This window comes from Polypterus senegalus, chromosome 12, assembly GCF_016835505.1.
Source record: "Polypterus senegalus isolate Bchr_013 chromosome 12, ASM1683550v1, whole genome shotgun sequence".
Classification (NCBI taxonomy): domain Eukaryota; kingdom Metazoa; phylum Chordata; class Cladistia; order Polypteriformes; family Polypteridae; genus Polypterus; species Polypterus senegalus.
Window position 1 is genome coordinate 24,620,045 of NC_053165.1, and position 21,727 is coordinate 24,641,771.

General features: G+C 38.2%; 1 protein-coding gene across 2 annotated transcripts in view; it reads left to right on the plus strand.

Moving 5' to 3' along the window:
• The first annotated feature begins 3,219 nt into the window (after nucleotides 1-3,219).
• ksr2 (kinase suppressor of ras 2) overlaps nucleotides 3,220-21,727 on the plus strand; it is a 309,289-nt gene continuing 290,781 nt past the window's right edge. For both annotated transcript variants that reach the window (XM_039771698.1, XM_039771699.1), the window contains exon 1: nucleotides 3,220-3,895. In XM_039771698.1, coding sequence (XP_039627632.1) covers nucleotides 3,719-3,895 — 177 coding nt within the window. In that variant the 5' untranslated portion in view covers nucleotides 3,220-3,718. The remainder of the gene's footprint in view (nucleotides 3,896-21,727) is intronic.

Here is a 21,727-nt window from a genome sequence, read left to right on the forward strand (position 1 = left end):
TCAGGGTAGGGGTGTAGGGGAGCAAAGTGAACAGTGAGCAAAGCCCCCTAGTTTCTTATAGATATCTGAGTGGGTAAGCTCCCCAGGATGCTCCCCAAGCACAGAGTAAGTGAACCTGGTCAGGCACTGACTGAAGACAGCTTTCCTTTGAGAAGAATGAAGGGTCATTACCAGCATGAACAGGAATTTAGCTTCCCTATACTGGGCACATTAAACAGTCTCCTGGAATACAGAAGACTATTTATGAATAGAGTGAGGAATTTTTCAAACACCTGGTAAATTTCAAAAAATTGTCAATGAAGAAGAGCTGTGGCCAGAGCAGATTGGTCAGCTATTAAATCATTCTGGTTATTTGTAGAGGATACAAAAGGGTTAGCCAGGCATCTAAAGCAGTCAGAATTGACAATAATTTGTAGATATGTGGTATGTACATCTACAGTCAATGCAAAAAGGATCCAGGCCCCTTCACTTTATGTACATTTTATTGTGTTTTATAGATTTAATTTTTAAATGGGTAAATTTCCCATCTTTGTCCATCAATCTGCACTCAGTACCCCATAATGACAAAATGAAAACATTCTTTCAAGTTCTACCAAAAAGTTGAATTTTTGACTCGTCAGACTAAAGAATATTTTTCCTCACACTCTCAAGTGTCCTTTAAATGCCTTTTGGCAAGAATGGTTTCATTTTACCCAAACTACTATAAATGCCTGATGGACGGAGTGCTGCGGAGATGATCATCCTTCCAACAGGTTCTCCGATCTCAGCAGAGGACATCTTGACAATTGGATATTAGGTTTTTGGGCATCTCCCTGGCTTGGCTGGACAACCAACTCCAGGAAGAGTCCTGGTGGTTCTGAATTTCTTCCATTTCACAATTACTGAGGGCACTGTGCTCGTGCAAGCACTCGTTTCATTAGAAATGGTTTTATACTCTTGCCCTGATCTATGCCAGAGCACAATTTTATCACTGAGGTCTACAGTTCTTGTTTTTTCTTCTGACATGCATTGTGAATAGTGTATGCAAATTAAAGCAAAAAGGATGCACTTGACCACAATTTGGAGTGCCACATCAAATGGTCTGAATATTTACATGAATGAGAGATTTCAGTTTTTGTTTCAGTCAGTCAGTCATTACCCAACCCGCTATACACTGCTTATGGTTTATAAAGCCTTAAATAATCGCGCTCCATCTTATATATCGGAATGCCTGACACCTTATATTCCAAATCGTAACCTCAGATCTTCAAATGAGTGTCTCCTTATAATTCCAAAAGCTAAACTTAAAAGAAGTGGTGAGGCGGCCTTCTGCTGTTATGCACCTAAAATCTGGAATAGCCTGCCAATAGGAATTCGCCAGGCTAATACAGTGGAGCACTTTAAAACACTGCTGAAAACACATTACTTTAACATGGCCTTCTCATAACTTCACTTTAACTTAATCCTGATACTCTGTATGTTCAATTCATCACAATAACTATTCATAGTGGCTCTAAAATCCGTACTGACCCCAACTCTCTCTTCTGTTTCTTTTCCGGTTTCTTTGTGGTGGCGGCCTGCGCCACCACCACCTACTCAAAGCATCAGGATGCACCAACATTGATGGACTGAAAGCCAGAAGTCTACGTGACCATCATCATCAGGTCCTTCCAAGAAAACCCTAAATACAAAGAGGACTGTTTGATTTATGTTAGGTAGAATGCCCAGAGGGGACTGGGCGGTCTCGTGGTCTGGAACCCCTACAGATTTTATTTTTTTTCTCCAGCTCTTGGAGTTTTTTTTTTGTTTTTTCTGTCCACCCTGGCCATCGGACCTTACTTATTCTATGTTAATTAATGTTGACTTATGTTTATTTTTTATTGTGTCTTCTATTTTTCTATTCATTTTGTAAAGCACTTTGAGCTACATTTTTTGTATGAATATGTGCTATATAAATAAATGTTGATTGATTGAGATCTGCTGGAGCCAATCCCAGCCAACACAGGGCGCAAGGCAGGGAACAAATCCTTTTAATTAAATTTGTAACTTTTCTGAAAACATTTTAACGTTGTCATTATTGATTTATCAGTGTGGACTGATGAACAAAAATTGCAAATGTATCCTTTTAAAATTGAATATATAGCACAATAAAGTGTGCAGAAGATGAAGGGGTCTGAATACTTTCTTAGTCCCCTGTATGCCATTAGAGACAAATGCACTTGTTATCAAAGTAGTGAGCAAAGTTTGAAACAGGTGAAGTAATTTTTAGACATTTCATTGAACAAACTGAAAGATTATTCAGATTAGACACTAATACACTGTGTGCAGCCAAAACCCAGAAAATGCATAAACAGGGTTCTGGCAGAGTCTAATATTGTTTTCATTCACACACCATGCACAGAGGTTTAGAATAGGTATGGATAATACTTTGATTGCACCCTATATACAGACTGGATGGGATGCCAAGGATGCTGGGAGCCATCTCTAGCTTTATGAATCCAAGGTTTACATTTACTTATTTTGCTGACACTTTTATCCATGGTGACTTCAACAATTAATGAAACAATATATTTCTTTTTGGTTTTGAAATTGGAGCACAGGCAGCTCAAGTGACTTGCTCATGGTCACACAGTATCAGTAGCAGATTTTAACCCACAACCTCTGGGTTTGAAGTCAAAAGATTTAAGCACTACTGCTTGCCACAATAACAGTAGTACTAATAATTCCCTAAGGGATATAGCGCTTTTTTTTTTTTAGAGAACTCAACCAATTGGTTAGCTCTCGTATGGCAGGAAACAGTTCTGGTCCCAGTGACACCTCTAAATCAACACAAAATCGGCAGAAACGTACTGAATGTCTTGTATAGCTAACATTTTTGGTACAGGTAGCTTTTCCTCAAAGTGATGGGCAAAGGGCTAATGAGAATGGCTTCTGAGCCCCTGAGACGTGAACCTGGTACAGCGCATGTTGACCTCAGTCGTTGTTCAGATGTCTGGGCAGCAGGGGCACCAATAGTTAAGTTGAAGCAGAACACAAGAAAAGGCACGAAACTTGTGCAGAATGGGAGGGCTGACATTATATAGGATTTCTGGGCTCTTTTAGCCAGCAGACAGGAGTAATCCTAACAGGTGCTATAGTTCACAGCACGAAGAGGTAGCTGAATGGGCACGCCGTGGGCACGGAGCAGTCTGCGCGTCATCTCGCGAGAAGCGGCGCGCGCTCCGCCGCCTATGTTGTTGATACTGCTACTGCTGCTGCTGCTGGAGGTTTGATTGACAGGCAACATGTCGGTGCGGCGAGAGCGAGCCGGGATGCAGCTGCTGGCTGAGGAGACGGTGAGCACCTGCTCCCAATGCCTCCAGCAGCTTTAAGGACAGACACTCCGGCGCACCCCGGACCGATGTCTCCTGCCGAGCTCGGCGTCTGCGGTATTCCTCTCGGCGCATGGAGGTAACCGAGGGAAGCGCTTGCCACTGATTCTTCTTCTTTTTTTCTCCTGGCGAATTTCTTCATTTCTCGTGTCTGACTGAAACCCCCGGCATCAGCATCACACTACCTGAGCAGCTGATCTCTGGCAGGAGACCGTATGGGATCGCTGGAATGGAGTCGCCTTCTAAATAATTCGCGTGGGGAATAATCTTCACCCCCACCCCTTTGATTTTTTTTTGTGTGTTTTTTTTATTACTAAAAGTGTTTGTGTATTTTTAGACACAAATATAAAAAACACCCCACGCAAACTATGGATGAGGAAAATATGACGAAAAGCGAGGAGCAGCATTTGAGTTTGCAGAAAGCCTTGCAGCAGTGCGAACTGGTCCAGAACATGATCGACATTAGCATCTCTAGTCTGGAGGGGCTCAGGACCAAGTGTGCCACATCCAACGACTTGACACAGAAGGAGATAAGGACTCTGGAGGTAAGGATGACAGATGCGGCTGCCCAACAATGGCTGGCTTTAATAGCGCCGTTCTTCTTCGTATTACTGAGACGAACACATGCCTAATGATATGCACGCAGAGTGTGCACAGAACGTGCGGGCGGCCTTTGCGTGAGCCTGGCTAGTAAATGAAGAAGCTGCAGTGCGCCGGAGGGAGTCTGCGCGCGCGCTCTCGTGCCGCTACTGCAGGTGGCGCAGGGCGCTTCATCAGCATCTCAGTAGCGGGCCTGATTCCGCTTGCTTCGGGCCGACTCGGTTCAGCACCGCACTGCCAACGTCTGTCTCACTGCCGTAAGAGAAACGCGCAGACGTCGGCTCGAGTCAGTCCTTGGGACTGCGGGGATTACGCCCGTGTCCTCACCTTTCTCACACCGGCGCCGGCGGGTAATTTGAAAACGCGTCACACACACACGGGGGGCGAGCCGGGGTGCGTATCCTTGGTGATGCGTGTGCTACATCTGACCCAGCGATGGGTGACAAAAAGACTAAGCGGGCCGCCTAGTCCGGGTAGGATTGGGGACTGCCCGTCTGCTTTACATCGCGTACGAGTGAACACCCACGTGTCGCACATTTCCAGACAAGCCCGATGGGTGTAATCAGCCCGGAATTGGCTGCATAATCATCATGGGGAATAACGGACGCGGTACGATACTTTGAAATAGAAGCTTTAATCGCCTGCGCACGGACTCGTTTTGTTGCATCACAGAAGTCGCTGTGTTAAGAGCGTCCTCTAGTGTCGCTTCGAATGATTGTTTGATAAGAGAGATCATTAATGGATGGTATTTAAATTCTTCTCAGTCAGTATTTTTTTTCAGGATGATTCCCAGTAAAGTAACAGTCCGCAATCTCTGGGATAACAGTGCATATATGAGGTTATCTAGTTTACCAGGTTGCCCCGAACTTTCTCTAGTTTCGATTTTAAGAAGGCGATCCATTCACGTGATCCACTTTTTCCATTCACCTACTTTTGGCCTCATTTCCTCAATGTTTCCATCACTGTGGACCTTTTCCTACAGTTATTGTCTACATCACCCAACCCTGTTGTTCCTCTTTACTCAATTGACCTCAATTTTGTGATAATCTTTCACTGCCTCAGTGAAATTCTGTTTTACTCCTTAGAGTGTGGGACCTTTTCTGAGAAGGGCGGCTGTATCAGTCCAAAATAAAACTTCTCTGCATATGAGAGCTAATGTTTTTTCTAATTATTGAAGTCCTATCCAACCCTGCTTGGTGTCACTCTTTTACTGACCACGTCTTAGTAAAAGTGTTATACTCCATATGTTTCTTCATCGAGCTTGTATAAACAAGTTCTCTCATCAGTACTCAAGTGGTTAGAAAAGGGAGCAGTGTCTGCACACATTATCTTGGCATTCACTACTGTCCTCACTGAGCAGAATACCTAAGTAGCAGAATTTCTCTAACTTTCTCTAACAACAACACTTGTTTTCACAAGAATTACTTATGAACGATTTAATATCACTTCAGTTTTCACCGGTACAGGAATATCCCAATATTTGATATACCATTGACTTGTCTTGATGTCTACGTAGTTATCTAAGTGGTTGAGATTTTTGAGGTTTCCCCCTATTTTTTACCCTCTAGATCGAAAAATCCCTTAATTTAGGCTTTTTTGGACCATATATTATGCAGGAAATTACACCATTATGATAGAGTAAACCAATGGTCTTAAGATATCTTCAGCAAAAATGATCACAATGACTTGAACTTGTGTATGCATCGACCAACCCCATGGGTTCACCGCCTAAGTTACTCCTTGATATTCTAGGCATGTGGAAAGTTGTTTTATGCTATTTCAGGTTTTATGATCATAAACATTATAATATTTATGATATCTAATTCTTTTCTGGTGGTCCTAGCCCTGTAAGACTGACACTAAGAAGATGAAAAATGACAAATCTGAAATATAAGTATATGTAAGTCTGACATTCAAAAACCACAATCCAAAAAAGAAACAAGCAGGAAGTCATCTATCAAATAACAAACTCATTATGTGACCAGATCCAAAAAGCAGTTATCAAAAAACAGGCAGTTGATCATAAGCAAAGCTCATAACATAAACCAAAACTTTTTGCAGACTCAGCATTCAAAGAGCTGAGCCCTGAAGTCAAAAGGAAACACAAAACTATAGTACAGAGAACACAGAGTGCTCACCAAAGGAATTCTGTGTTTGCTTTTGCAAAGATAGGAAACATAGTGCTTGAATCACAACACTATTTGAGCTCCCACAAATTATGTTCTTTATTCCTCCATCATGTGATTACTGCAGAGTAAGACACAGACAGAGGGGCCACCAGAAATAGACATACACCATGAAGGACAAGACATAGCGCTCCAACTCCGTCTTGACAACTGCCATACAATCTTTAGAGGTTTTGGTCAGAAGTATTCTAAATTTTGGAAATGTCATATCAACGGCAAGAGATATCCATATTGATTTTAGAGAAGCAGTGGTTGTTGTATATTTGCCTGTGAAGAGTTTGAAGGTAATTTTCTAAAAATTTGACGACCATCATTCTGAAGTTGTATCCCAAGCGCGTGTGTGTGACGTATGTGCACTCCAGAGAGTTTTTATTGTGGGGAAACACTTCTCAGGCAAGCATTTCCCATGCCACAACCACAATACAGAGAAAAGCACAAGCACACAGCAATATTTTCTTCTCTCTGTCTTCTTTCTCTCTGTTTGTGTCACTGCCTCCTCTCCTCCATGCCAAGTGTTGTCTTCCTTCCTCCAGACTCTGGCTCCTGGAGATATGGCAGGAAGCTCCTTTTATATTATACCTTGAAGTACTTCTGGTGTTCCCAAAGCTTGGCCCAGGAGCCCTTTTGAGTAAGGCTGGAGCCCCACAAAGTAGGGTTGGCGGCACCCACGGAACCCAACAGGGCTGAGCAGACAAACTCCAAGTCTTATGATGCCCTGTGGGAATCCATGGCGATGCTGCAACCCAAGGGGACTCCCATCTAGTGCCCTGGGGGAGACAGAGCTCTGTGCAAGTCCTATGGTATGGTTACCGGGCAGCACCTTTCACTATATATATATACTGTATATATATAATACATACATACACAGTTAGGTCCATAAATATTTGGACAGAGACAACTTTTTTCTAATTTTGGTTCTGTACATTACCACAATGAATTTTAAATGAAACAGCTCAGATGCAGTTGAAGTGCAGAGTTTCAACTTTAATTCAGTGGGTTGAACAAAACGATTACATAAAAATGTGAGGCAACTAAAGTATTTTTTAACACAATCCCTTCATTTCAGGGGCTCAAAAGTAATTTGTCAAATTAAATAACTGGAAATAAAATGTTCATTTCTAATACTTGGTTGAAAACCCTTTGCTGGCAATGACAGCCTGAAGTCTTGAACTCATGGACATCACCAGATGCTGGGTTTTCTCCTTTTTAATGTTCTGCCAGGCCTTTACTGCAGCGGCTTTCAGTTGCTGTTTGTTTGTGGGCCTTTCTGTCTGAAGTTTAGTCTTCAACAAGTGAAATGCCTGCTCAATTGGGTTAAGATCAGGTGACTGACTTGGCCATTCAAGAATTTTCCACTTCTTTGCTTTAATAAACTCCTGGGTTGCTTTCGCTGTATGTTTTGGGTCATTGTCCATCTGTATCATGAAACTCCGCCCAATCAATGTGACTGCATTTAGCTGGATTTGAGCAGACAGTATGTCTCTGAACACCTCAGAATTCATTCGGATGCTTCTGTCCTGTGTCACATCATCAATAGACACTAGTGTCCCAGTGCCACTGGCAGCCATGCACGCCCAAGCCATCACACTGCCTGACTCCCCCGTGTTTTACAGATGATGCGGTATGCTTTGGATAATGAGCTCTTCCATGCCTTCTCCATACTTTTTTCTTGCCATCATTCTGGTGGAGGTTGATCTTGGTTTCATCTGTCCAAAGAATGTTTTTCCAGAACTGTGCTGGCTTTTTTAGATATTCTTTAGCAAAGTCCAATCTAGCCTTTCTATTCTTGAGGCTTATGAGTGGCTTGCACCTTGCACTGCACCCTCTGTATTTCCTTTCATGCAGTCTTCTCTTTATGGTAGACTTGGATATCGATACGCCGACCCCCTGGAGAGTGTTGTTCACTTGGTTGGCTGTCGTGAAGGGGTTTCTCTTCACCATGGAAATGATTCTGCCATCATCCACCACTGTTGTCTTTCGTGGACATCCAGGTCTTTTTGCGTTGCTGAGTTCACTAGTGCTTGCTTTCTTTCTCAGGATGTACCAAACCGTAGATTTTGCCACTTGTATTATTGTAGCAATTTCTCAGATGGGTTTTTTCTGTTTTCTCAACTTAAGGACGGCTTCTTTCACCTGCATGGAGAGCTCCTTTGACCGCATGTTGTCTGTTCACAGCAAAATCTTCCATATGCAAGCACCACACCTCAAACCAACTCCAGGCCTTTTATCTGCTTAATTGATAAGACATAACGATGGACTTGAACACACCTGCCCATGAAATAGCCTTTGAGTCAATTGTCCAATTACTTTTGAGCCCCTGAAATGAAGGGATTGTGTTAAAAAATACTTTAGTTGTCTCACATTTTTATGCAATCTTTTTGTTCAACCCACTGAATTAAAGTTGAAAGACTGCACTTCAACTACATCTGAGTTGTTTCATTTAAAATTCATTGTGGTAAAGTACAGAACCAAAATTAGAAAAAAGTTGTCTCTGTCCAAATATTTATGGACCTAACTGTATATATATTTTGTGTGTGTGTGTGTATGATTAGATTGGTCTGTGAATGTTATGTTATTTTAATTAGATATAGAATACTATTCAAATTTTATAAAAATCCTGATTCATTGTATATTTTTCTAAAATGCTTTTTTAATATAAAAGCTTATACTTTGTTTCTTATACACACTTAAATGGTGAACAGGGTGCCCATGCATGAATTTCTTTCAAGAATAAAAATTTATAAAGTAATAAACAAAAAAAAAATTGAAATGCAATACAAAAAGTAGTCTTAATTTAGAATACTAGTCAGCAAGTTCACCTGGCCCACCTTAACATCAGCGAGAAATTAGTGAAATAACACAAATATCTACTTTGATCAATAAAGTTTTGACCTTCAATAAAGAACCTCAGTTTGGAACACACTATTATATTATTGTTCTGCCAAAAAGCAGGCCACAAGGACAGAATAACAAGAGGTCAGAGGATGAAATGAAGGTTGAAAAATGAGAGTAACTGGAACCAGGAAAATCAAGCCAAACAGATGTCTAAATCCCAAATATCAGTTTTATACACAGTTAAAAGTTTGTTACAAAACAAATCTGTAACCTGAATCACTTTAAATTGCAGCTAGAATAGTAACACTTGGATATTGAATGTGCTACGTTGCCGGCTTATTAACTGTTGTTGCCTTAATGACATCATTCGATGTGACTTCTGGGGTTCATCACCTAGCAACCTGCAGTTGTGTCTGTACAGAAAATAGTCACACCCATAATGGAGCCGTGATACAGTAAAAGGAAACGATATAAAATTTTTATTGCATCATAATGAAAATTTAGAACAGAAACAATGGAATACTAAAAATCTGCATATATTTTAAAACGTGAAAGGTAGTCAAGAAAACTATATAAAAAATATGAGAAGCCAGAAAAATGTACAAAGTGTGGAATTCACAACGTTTTTTTAAGAAAATGGAATAACTAACAATGAATTGAAATTATGTCTCTTCACGATGTTCCTGTATGTGAACAGCATTCATTTCTTGTGGTGTTTTGTCCTTTCCTTTGCTGTCAAGTTGTATGGATCTGCTTTGTTTACTAAGCTCAGTTTATTTTTTTAGTATTCCTTTCTGTCACAATTTAATTTGTCCCAGTATGATTGTCCAATTGTTTTTTTTAAACCACTCCCATATATTTGATTAAAAAATTTGGCTTTTTTACTAACTTGACTAAATACCGAATGGTACATTTTTATGCTTACTTTTGGCTGAATATTTTCAGTGACTGACAATTTGGTGCATCCATAAAATCAAGATTAGAATAAAGGTACAGGCCTCGAACTGAACGGCTGCTACTTGATACCATCTGTATTATTCTGTACCCCCTTAGAATCACACTGAGGTCAATCTTTCCGAATATTAAATGTGACATATTATTGTGTTTTTCTCCAAAGTTTTTACAGTTAAATAAGCTGTTTGTTATGGCTGGATTTTTCTGGGCATTAAGGTCATCAAAATCGAAATCGATCCATCAGTTAGGTTCTCTGCAAATAGTCATGAATTTCTTGTGAGTTAGTCAATCAGTGACATTACATGCTTTATATGTTTAGATGCAGTAAATAGTAACAATAAAGAAAAAGACTTCTATGTGTAGGTTTGACTAAATATTTATTACTGACTATAAATTTCATAAGTAAATATACTTGCTATTCAGCCATAATGTTTCAGTCTTTCTGAATGCCTAAGTGTTAAATGTGCTGGTACAATTGCATGGAGTGAAGGGAGATCACTGTAAACATGCAATTAATATTTTACACAATTCTGAGCCACCATCCACTAAAGTTTTATTTGACACTAGCTGTGTTACCTGCCTAAGATGGGTTGAAATGTAAGTAATCAATGTAGATCACAGTGTTAATGATTGCAGTGCACCGTCTATTGGAATGTGTTCTGTAATACGTGTAGTAATAGTATGCGTTGCATTTGCCATTCCAACAATGGTGTATCACACACATTTGTAGTACTATAATGCATTACTACAAATGTTTATGATGTACCATCTGTTGGAATGAAAAATGCAAAGGATATGTTTCTGTTTTATACCATTAGTTATGGGATTCATAAAAGCAATGCAAATGTTTGTAATGTGCCATCTGTTGGAATGACAAATGCAATTTATTTTATTACTATAAATATTTGTGATGGGATTTGTGGGAGAATTGCAGAGACATGACAACAGGATGGACACACAGTTACACAGTGTGACAGATAGGGGGCGCTATCACTCCCTTGAACCCCTGTCCACGATTCCAGACACCAGGTAAAAGTCCAATAATTGACTTTATTAAATCTCCACAGTGCACAAAGCACCCTCTCATCCACTATACTCATGCAATAACAATAATCAATCACAAATAAACACAATAATACAATCTTCCAACTCCCAGATGCGTTGCCACCCTTCCACCCAGCTCAGCTCCCTGTCTGGGAGCTCTCACAGTCCTTTTATATTCCCTGACCCGGATGTGTTCCCAATCGCAGTCCATGTGATCCTGTATCACTTCCAGGTCAGGTAAAAAAGTTCTTTTCTTCACTCCGGAAGCCCGTCGCTCTTCCTTTGACGAACTTCCGGGTTATAGGGCACAAATAAGTCTTCGGTCCTCCCTGCAGCTCCCTCTTGCAGCCCCTGTGGTAACCAGGAGGGTCTTGTATAAAAAGTACATAGTCCATGACTCCCTGCTGGTCTTTTTAATGCACCTCCATACTGCAGGGAGGGCTCCATCTGGCGGCCTGGGGGTATTGGCCGGGATGACAAACTGGCCAATGATCACAACAGACACATGGACGCTTGTCATTTGTTAAGGTGGATAAGGAAATACTGCCATTGTTTATCAAAAGGGACACTCTTTAGGATTTGTATTTGTCAATGGCCTCTGGTTGTATCCTGTCTTCTAATGGAGTTGTGTCTTCATCCAAATCAATTGTTTTATACTAGAATTCACAATGAAAGGCTTTATAACAAACAGCATATTTAATAACATCTGACGTTTCTGTTTAAAGTTAAATGTAAAGATGTTACCTTGGGTGAGCTAAGAGCTTTTTAACCATGATAGGTAAACAGTAAAACCTGAACTCTAGCAAGATGTAAACAGGATTCTCACTACTGTTTCCAGGTCTATTATATTGAGCAGATATAATGAAATTGTAAATCTGACTTTGTTGTCTGTTGTGTTTTGGTCTTCCATACCTACACAACATCATTAATGGAATGTGTTTTCAACACCTAGAAAATCAATTTGTATCCTCATATGAAATGTTATTTTTTGGCATTTGCTTTTTCATGTTACTAGTTTTTGGGTGCAAATATCTGTTTGTGGTTTATACCTGAACTGAAAATCTGGTTATGAAAAACTGAAGGTACTGAATTGCTGTATCTTGTGTCATAACACCGTAAAATCTTGAAAGAACAGGTCAGTTAGGATGTCAATCCAGTAAGTACCTACTGTAGATAGGACAATTTTACATGCATATATACATACATACATACAGTGGAGTCAAAAAATATTCAGATCCCTTCTTTTTCTGCATGCTTTATTGTGTTGTAGATTTAATTGTAAGTGGAAGCATTTGCATTTTTTGCCCAAATACTGTATTTACAATCAACCTGTAAAAGGAAAAGTGAAAACATATATTCAGAAAGTTTTGCAAATTTATTAAAAACTGAAATCTCTCATTCATATAAGTATTCATACACTTAATTCCTTTCTTTGTAGAACCCCTTTGGAAACAGTTACAGTTCTTGGATAAGCCTCTATAAGCTTTGCAGACATGGATTTGGGCAGTTTTTACTAGTCTTCCTGATAGATCCTCTCAAGCTTTGTTAGATTGGATGAGAAGCATTCATAAACTGCCCTCTTCAGGTCTCTCCACGCATGTTTAAGTCTGGGATTTGGCTGAGCCACTCAAGGACAGTCAGAGATTTGTCCCCTGACCAGTCTTCCTTTCCCTGCTACTGACAAGCACCCCATAGCATGAAGCTGCCACCACCATACTTCAGCACAGGGATAGTATTAGGCAGATGACCAGCAGTGCCTGGTCATCCCAAGACATAATTATTGTAGTTCTGACCAAATAGTTCATTGTTTGTCCCATCAGACCAGAGAATCTTTTTTCCCATGTTCTTAGAATCCTTTAAACTGTCAAATGATTTTTACTGAAGAGTGGCTTCTGTCTAACCACTTTACCATAGATGCCTGATTGATAGCGTGCTGCAGAGATGGTTGTTCTTCTGACAAGTTCCTACTTCTCAGCATTGAACTTCTGAAGCTCTGTTAGATTGACTACTGGGTTCTTGGTTGCCTGCTTGCCTGGTTACCCAGTCTGACCAGATCTAGAAAGAGTCTTGGTGGTTCCAAACTTCTTCCATTTCATGATTATTGAGGCCACTGTGCTTCTCAAAGCTTTAGAAATGGTTTTATTCCCATGTCCTGATCTATGCCTCACCAGAATTTGATGGTGGAGAATCTAAAGAGAGTTCCTTTGGACTTCATGTTTGTTTTTTGTCCTGATATGCAGTGTGAATTGTTGGACTTTATGTACATAGGTACACATGTGCCTTTCTAAATGATGTCCAATCAATTTATCTTGCACAAGGTGATCTCCAATCAAGTATGAGATGCATCTGAAAGATAATTAAACCCAACGACATGCACCTGGCCACAATTTGGAATGCCATAGCAAAGTGTCTGAATACTTATAGTTTTTGATTTTTAATAAATTTGCAATCATTTCTGAAAACACATTTTCCCTGTGTCATTATGGATTATTGTGTGTAGATTAATGTGCAAAAATGTCAAATGTATCCATTTAAATTTAAATGTGTAACCGAATAAAGTGTACAGACAGTAAAAGGGTCTGAATACTTTATGAACCCACTGTACATTCTCAGACCTGCTTAATCCAGTTTAGGGTTACAGCAGTCCTGGGAGCAAGGCAGGAGGCAACTCTTGACAATGTGCTAATACATTTTTTATTATTCCAAATTTATTCAGAAAACCCTTTTATTGTTGTGAAACCGGACAAAATTTCATAATTAGTTATATAATAGACATATATGTGCATTGAAAGTCCCCACACACTATGAAAAGCATAATGCACAACAAAGGAATAAAAGAAAATGGACTGTCGCCAACCCCTGGCCTTAACTAAATATAGAAGCAGTGCCCTTCTGCAACACTTGGCATACCATGTCTACTGCCTGAGGATAAACACCATGGAGCACTCCCTTTCTCACCTGAAACTTCTCTGTGGTTGCAGAATTGTTCACCAGGGAGTCTTTGATCTTTTCGGTCCGACTGTCAGCTCAGTGGTCTTCTATTTTGGGAAATTTTGCATTCATTTTATATCAATTTTTATCCTGTATATACTCTACCTGCATGTATGCTCAAGAAGTATACGCTTTTCATTATCATTTGGGGAATGCTTATATAATGCGGTTGTTTTAAAAATACTTGCAGCTAATGTTTGATTCATTTTGATTATTTTTTGGACCAGAGTTTTTAACTGATTCCTATCCTTTCTTTCAATGTTTCTTGATTGTTTTGAGTCTGGGCTTTTTGTGCAGTCTGGTGTGGGTAAAGGTCCATTTTTAGAAATTAGGTCTCAGAGAGGCCTGGGGCTAGGTTTAGAAGGCAAGGCTTCACTTGGGCATTTTGAGTTTAAAGCCTGAAATTAATAAAGCCTGAATTTCAATTTTAAAGGATTTGGCCTCATATTTGCATTTTTTGTATATTTTATTGCAGTTTGAGCCAGATCATCATCATGAGTAGTAGTAGTAATATTGCCACATGTACAAAGTACAGTGAAATTCTCACTTGCATATCTAATTAACCCACAGTAAACTGCTACTCTCCAACAACATGATAAACACGAATGTTGTTTAAAATACATAACTTAGTTGTAATTAATAGAAAACACAAATTAGCTTACCTTATACATTGTTTACCCAGTGACTTGTTTCTTTCTCCCTCAATAAGACTGCATTTTCAAAAATCAGCATTAATGGGTGCTGTAAGGTAAAATGGACAAAGGCATTCATTAATTTATAGATCATAAAGAACATTTTGAACTAGGATCTAAAGTGCCATCCAACAAAGAAATTTACATTGTGGTGTTATATGTTCAAATTGTAAAGTTCTAGTTTCTAATTTTTAAATATTAAGGAAACAATTTGAACAATGTCATGCCCTTCTTCTGTTTTATGCCATTTTTTTTTCAATGTTTTGTGCATTTTTTTAATTTGTTTCATTTTAATTGCTGGTGATCTCCGATGGTTCCCTGAGATCCGGGTGACTGTCACATCATACCGTCACATGGGGGATGTGTTATGTTGGTTGCATGATCATATGGGTCTTGTTAGTCATTTTGGGGACACTGTGTAAGCAGATAAGCAGATAAGCATGGCCATGTCATCATTCTTATTTTTTTGGAGATGCTTGATTCTGTACTTTTGATATTTAATTCATTGAAATAACTAATTCCATTTGCACCTGTGGATTTTGCACATTCTTTTCTTTAAACTTTTACGCAGGCTTTAGTGTTTTGCGCCTCTGTTTTATCTTTTTTGTTCACAAGTGCCTGCTCAAATATTTTCCAATCTGTAATTTATTACTCATTTAGGAGCTAGTTCAGTTAGGCAGGAATCAGTCCTGGGGGGATACCTGCTTACCTGTAAGGGCACAGTCACACAAACCGATTTTATTATAGCTATTTGTTGGTTTTGGGTGTTACATAATGTTGTGACTTTGATTTATGGCTTTTGATAAACATCATAAGGATTTATTTAGAAATGTTAGTCAACCTAACAGCAATGGATATGAGAGGAATTCACAGGGAATGGAAAAAAATTCAGACACAGAGAGAACATACTGTACAGTAGATGTCAGCCTGGCTGGCAATAAAAACTTCGTCAGCTGCTTGAACTGTGAGGTAACAGCTGTGATCAGGGTGTTCATTTCTTTTTCCTCTTAGGGTTATCACAATACCAAAATTTCGATATGATAGTAATAAAAACTTTAAGATAATACTTATTCATTTTCTGAAAATATTAAGAAAACCGTGTTCCTAACCCTGTTTAAGATTATCTAGTGATCCATTATTTTCAAAGCACTTGTGGCAAAAATATATAGTAAGTATGCCTTAACTGCATTTATAAATATTATTTATACAGCACATAGTGATGTAAAGTTATAAAAAGCTCACTTAGCTTCTTTCCTCAATGTCTCAGATACTCATTTAATAACAGAAATATTTTGACGAACAATAAACACTGATGCACAGTTCAAATTATACAAATATATTTTCAGAACACATACAAATTCATAAATGTCCTAATACTGGTCATTTTCTACAGCCTGAAAATTATATGTCAAAAACTGGGCTTCTGGTGAGGAGCACCAAGTATACCAAGTATGAAGTCTATTACTTGAAAAGCAAAGCTGTGCTTAAAAAAACAAACCAATAAATATGCAGAGATTGTGCTTTGTAGATATAGAGATATGCAGTATTTATGTGAACATATATGTAGTTTTTCCGTCATAACTACAGGTTATATACTCAACCAATTTCTTTAAACATATATTTTCTAATTTCTGTGTTCTCATGTTTCAGTCCAGAAATTACCATGTGTTTATGCTACATTTGTAATCAATGAAGGAATTATTTATATGCGTGTTAGACTGTGGTTACCTAACTTTTTAATGTTTGGCTTTTGCTTTAAGTATTTAACCCTTTATATACTAATAATATACTATACTAATAAGCATACAAGTGGATAACAATGAAGTTGCTGCTGCCCTTTTGCATTTAATGTTGTTTGGACTGGTGTCTGTTTCTCATTGATTGTCAGTATTCAGATAAAAATAGAGAGTAAACTGCACAGAAGAAAACTGATCTGAAAAGAAAGTGACAAAACAAAGCTATTGTAAAAATATTAATATGAAGTATTTCTTCATTTCTTCTGAATGTGAATCTCACATTAATTCTTTTTTCTGCATGCACAAGGTCAGTTACTTAAACAGTAAGCTTACAGTACTTAAAGGTAAAACTGACTCAGTGATAGTGAATTTGGTTAGGAGATCCTCAAAATTGATCTTGAAAACGACTGCACATCTAATATATAATAAAACGCTATTGTCTTTGAGTACATCCGATCTCTCTGAGCAATCTGATTGGTCAGTTGGGCTTCTGTGGTACTGCGGTAGCCAAAAAGGTAAAAGTGAGAAGCTCAGTTTCTGATTATGAAGCGAGAAATACACTTTGAAATAATAGAGCCCGAGAACCAAGCTTTACAGGATCGCGATCAAGAAAGGAAGCACTGGGCGAGTTGGGACACACAAAAACACTGAGGAAAGGCATAGGAGGAACACTGAAGCAAACGTAGGGCAAGAGATATCAAATAACAAATCATTTAAAATGTATTCTGTTACCTGTAATGTAGCTGTTAAATATACAATATATAAATCAGTTTCTACTTTGTTCCTTGTGTGTTTTAACAACTCTTCAAATACAGTATGTGTATACCAGGTCTGTATATAGTAATTAGTATAATATATACTTGTATTTTAACTGAGAATTGTTCACAGGGCTTTGCGCCTGCACTCACCTTAAAAGCACTACACAAAAAATAAGTTGTGTTATATTGTACTACATATATTGGGGGGAGAATTGCCAGGTACCCCACAATGATATAATCGTAATGTATTATCAAGTTCATTATTTCATTGTTTTACTCTTGCACCCTCAGCTTAAAATACATAGAAGGGCGCGCACACAAACTGCAATGACCTAAGTACTGTTTATGAGTGATGTCTTCAATGCCTGTCACTCCTCATCACTCCACATAGGGACTCACATTCTTCAATGTGAACAACATATGTATGTCCTTGGATATAACGCAGACCTGTATGCTACTCTGGTCTCCAAGAATATTCTAGACACATGAAGGCTGATATGTCCTTTGCTTATACTGTATGCCACTTACCAACCAATGATAATTTAGTTCTACCACACTCTTCTTCTATTGGGATGTCCCCATCAGCCTGATAAACCTGTAGGAAAAGAATAGCACAGAGTGCCCTGTATTTACTTTATTACTTTGATCATTTTAGATATAAGGGCAATGTGGTATTTATTAAAACAAAATAATACCAGTAATAGAAAATATAAATAGATTCCAAAGTCTGGATGTTTATAGTCTTACTGAAAATCAGCAGCAGTGTCAAAAGAAGATGTTCTCTTTGGTAACTTTTAGATTTAGTAGTCAGGCTGATGCATGAGTTGTGTACTCTGATGTTGCTCTCTTGGATTGGCTATGATGTCCTGATATTATACACATATGACTGGCTAGCTATCCTGGTGATGAATGGCTCTGTCTAAAAGCTTTGATCTTTGTACTTTTTCTGTGTGATCGCTTGCTGTCTCCAGTTCTTTTACTTTTATTAAGTTGTAGATTGTTAAATTGCTTGCTCTTTTAGGCAATTCCTTTTGGCTCTTGTGCTTCTCAGAGCTTATCTTTGTTACAGAGCATTTCTGTTAATAATAAATCTTTTATTTACAAAGATTCTATGTTTGCCCTTTAGTGTGTAGCCGGGGTTGATGGTCTCTCCCCTCTATTAGACATGATAGAGATTTTGAGTTATTATTTGGACCAGTTGTGCTCAGGAAACCCCAGTTCACAACTGACACATTTTTTTTTTCTAGAGCTGCTTATTAATCGCCCTTAACAGAGGCTATTAACACCTTCAAATTTCCTGTGATTATATTATTTAATGTAAATCCTAATTTAATCAAGTCAATTTTTCTGCCCTCCACATGTAGCGCCAAACAAATCCAAGTCTGTTGATAGTAGGTAGTGGGTCCCTGACACTTACTGTAAGTGTTTCCCTTCTTATTTCTTGATAATGAATTTCATTCATACACACCAGTGGAGTTGACACATATCCTAATATACAGGAAAAATAAAATGCAGCGTACCATATTGAATCACTAAAGAACATGACCTGCCCAGTATTTTCATACACATTATTTTATATATTCCCTAGCTGTTCAAACTGCAGAGAATAACATAAGAACAATTAAAATCAAATCAGTTATAAACGTAGAGTGAAAAAGTGTAATTTTCATGTCCTAATTTTGCAAACGAACAAGCACATTGGCCTGAGTGAGACTGCATGTCATCATCATGCTTGTCATTATGCTGAGTTCGCACATTAACAGTGCAAAAAAACCCAAAAAAACAGTCACATTGCGCAGTATAGAAGAACAGCCATAACAAGATGATACATGCAGTGATGTTTACTACTGCAAGTCCACCCATGAAACCTAAGAGGCTGTTGAGGTATAGGTCTCAGTGGGAAACAGAATGTCAATGGGTCAGCCATGTCACTGGCAACAAACATGCTAGCTGTTCAGCTTTTTTGCTGCCCATGGAGGAACATCTGACCTGAAACAGCACAGTGCAGGTATAACCCATTTCCGAGCAGCTAAAGAGCAGATGACACAAAATGGAATCGCTCAGTTTCTTGTACCTCACTCAGACTCCCTCAAGACAGACATGGTGTGTTGCTGCTTAATTATTTATATACTTTATAGCCTACTGTAACCAATAAAAAGAAATAATCAGTGCATGTTGATCATGATAGTATTTCAATCCACTTAGGATAATTGTGAAGACAGTTAGTTAGTTTAGGCTTATTTTATATTTAAATGTATATTTATTTTCTTAGTAGTCACTTTCCTCCAAAGCAACTTACAAAGGAGGGCAATGTAATTGAGGAACGACAATCCAGGGACTGTTTTCAACAATTGTATCAGGACAAGTTACAAAAGTTGGTTACCGCAAGTGAAAAGCTATAAAGCGACCGTAAGAAAAAAATATCAATTAACAATACAGTATAATGGATATCCACAGAGCAAAAACAATAATTAATAATTTGACAGTCAGTGCTTTTGGTATGTTGTCTTGCAACATATCAGTTCAAACCATACGCATTGGTTTCATCAGATATTATAGCAACAGCGTTGTTGTTGGGCATTGTTTCTGTCACACAAAACTGTTTAATAAACTAATTGGAATAATAACTTGATTATTAAAATTGTTTTGTATTAGAAAATAATCACTGAGTTATTTCTATTTTCTTGAAAACTATTAATATGCTTAAAGGGAACATTAAAAAAATTTGTGTGATTAATCATGATTGCATTTTTTAATCGAACTACAGCCCTATTTTCTCAGATTCTTTATGATTAAATTATTTTTTTTAGTGAGTCTATTGTATTTTTCAGGGCTTGAGGGCCATGGGATTAATTTTTTAGTCTCTCCGCAAACAACTGTATTTCTTGTCAGTGAGTCAGTAAGTATATAAGGAACATATAACTTTATTAAAGTACTGTACATAGTTACATTTTATTTAATAGAAAATTCATACCAGCTTACATCATGCAGTCTTTGTTCCCTTTTTCTTACCACTTGTTCAGCGATGCTCACACTGCCTTAAACCTTGTAGAAATAAACACTAAAAGAAATTTCCAAATTGTAGTACTGTTATGTGCATGCTCCCAACCTTGTTGGTTTTGAATTATTATTTTTATATGTTTGTTTTTTCTGATATGCTCATAATTGTGCATTGTCCCTTTTAACTGTGCTTCCATTCCTTGTGTGTTGTGGGAGGAGCCCCAGGAGGCGGAGCCACTCTGACATCACTTCTTTTTGAGGTCTCCTTCTGGCAATTTAAGGCCCAGAGCTGAGTAAACTCAAATTGGGGGAACATTGCTTATGAAAGAAACATTATTACTATTACTGGGTTAGCTGGATTTTTTTTTTTTGCTTCTGTCATTGGGTTTCTCTTCTGGTTTGTGGTTTATTTGTTTGCCCTGTTCATGCAAGCTGAAGATGTATTGCCAATGTTCTCCTGATGGCTGTTTTGCTATATTTTAGGACTTTTCTTGCTATTTTGCCAGCTCAATCTGTTCAGGGTCTACTAGGCCAGGAGCCTACTTTTAGCAGTTTTAATGTTAGCTGGATTTGGGGTCAGTCTCCTTTGATAGGTTGTTTAGGTTGCTGCTCTGCCTTTATAGTTCTTTTAGGAGGCCTTTTTTGCTATGTTTGGGGCTGTAGCCAAATTTGCAAAACAGTAAATAGGTGACATCACTTTTAAATTATATGAAATATTTATTTGCTACCACAAGTACATTGATAAAAAGCTATAATTAAAGACACTAGAACAGTAGTACTGCAAAAACTTACTTGAACAACTGATTGGTTATACTCTTTGATACTTATGCTAAAAGACTGCTACAAAAATATATACTAGAAAAATATATACATTTATATTTATATACTAGGTTTGCTTTAGAGCTGCCTTTTTTTGCCACTTTCTCTTGACACCACTCGTCATAATGACCACTTCTATCAACAAAGTGTTTTGCTGGGCAAATGCAGTGCTGGCCACTACCATACTGGCCTGGTTTAGCAACTCTAGCATTGGCTTCCCTACGTGTGCATTATTTATTTTTTTCATTCATTCCTCTGTTGCTTACCACATGAAGTTATCAATTATTAGCATTACAACAATAAACCTCATTCATATGTCCCATGTGGGTGCAACACAGTTACTGCCACATGGCTGCTGATGATGTATAACGTTAGATAACAGATTTGGCTTTGAAGTCCAGTTTTCTTATTTTAGACTCTGAATTGGCATTTTTATTATCATTTATTTTTTTGAGCCTCCTACATGTTTTGCCTATTTTAAAAATTTACTTCCAAACTCTAGCAACCAGATGGCCACAGAGAAACTTTTATTAAGGTGGATAAGCTGATTTCAGTCCACCTGGCAGTTACTCTGTTTTGGCCGTATTCAGTGTTAATGTCTGCAGGGCACCATCTATTGAAATGTCTTTTGTAATGCGTGTAGTAATAAAATGCATTGCATTTGTCATTACAACAGATGGCGCATCACAAACATTAACACTGCTTTTGTGAATCCCTTATCAAGTGGCATAAAACTGAGAAATAGCAACCAAACATTCATAG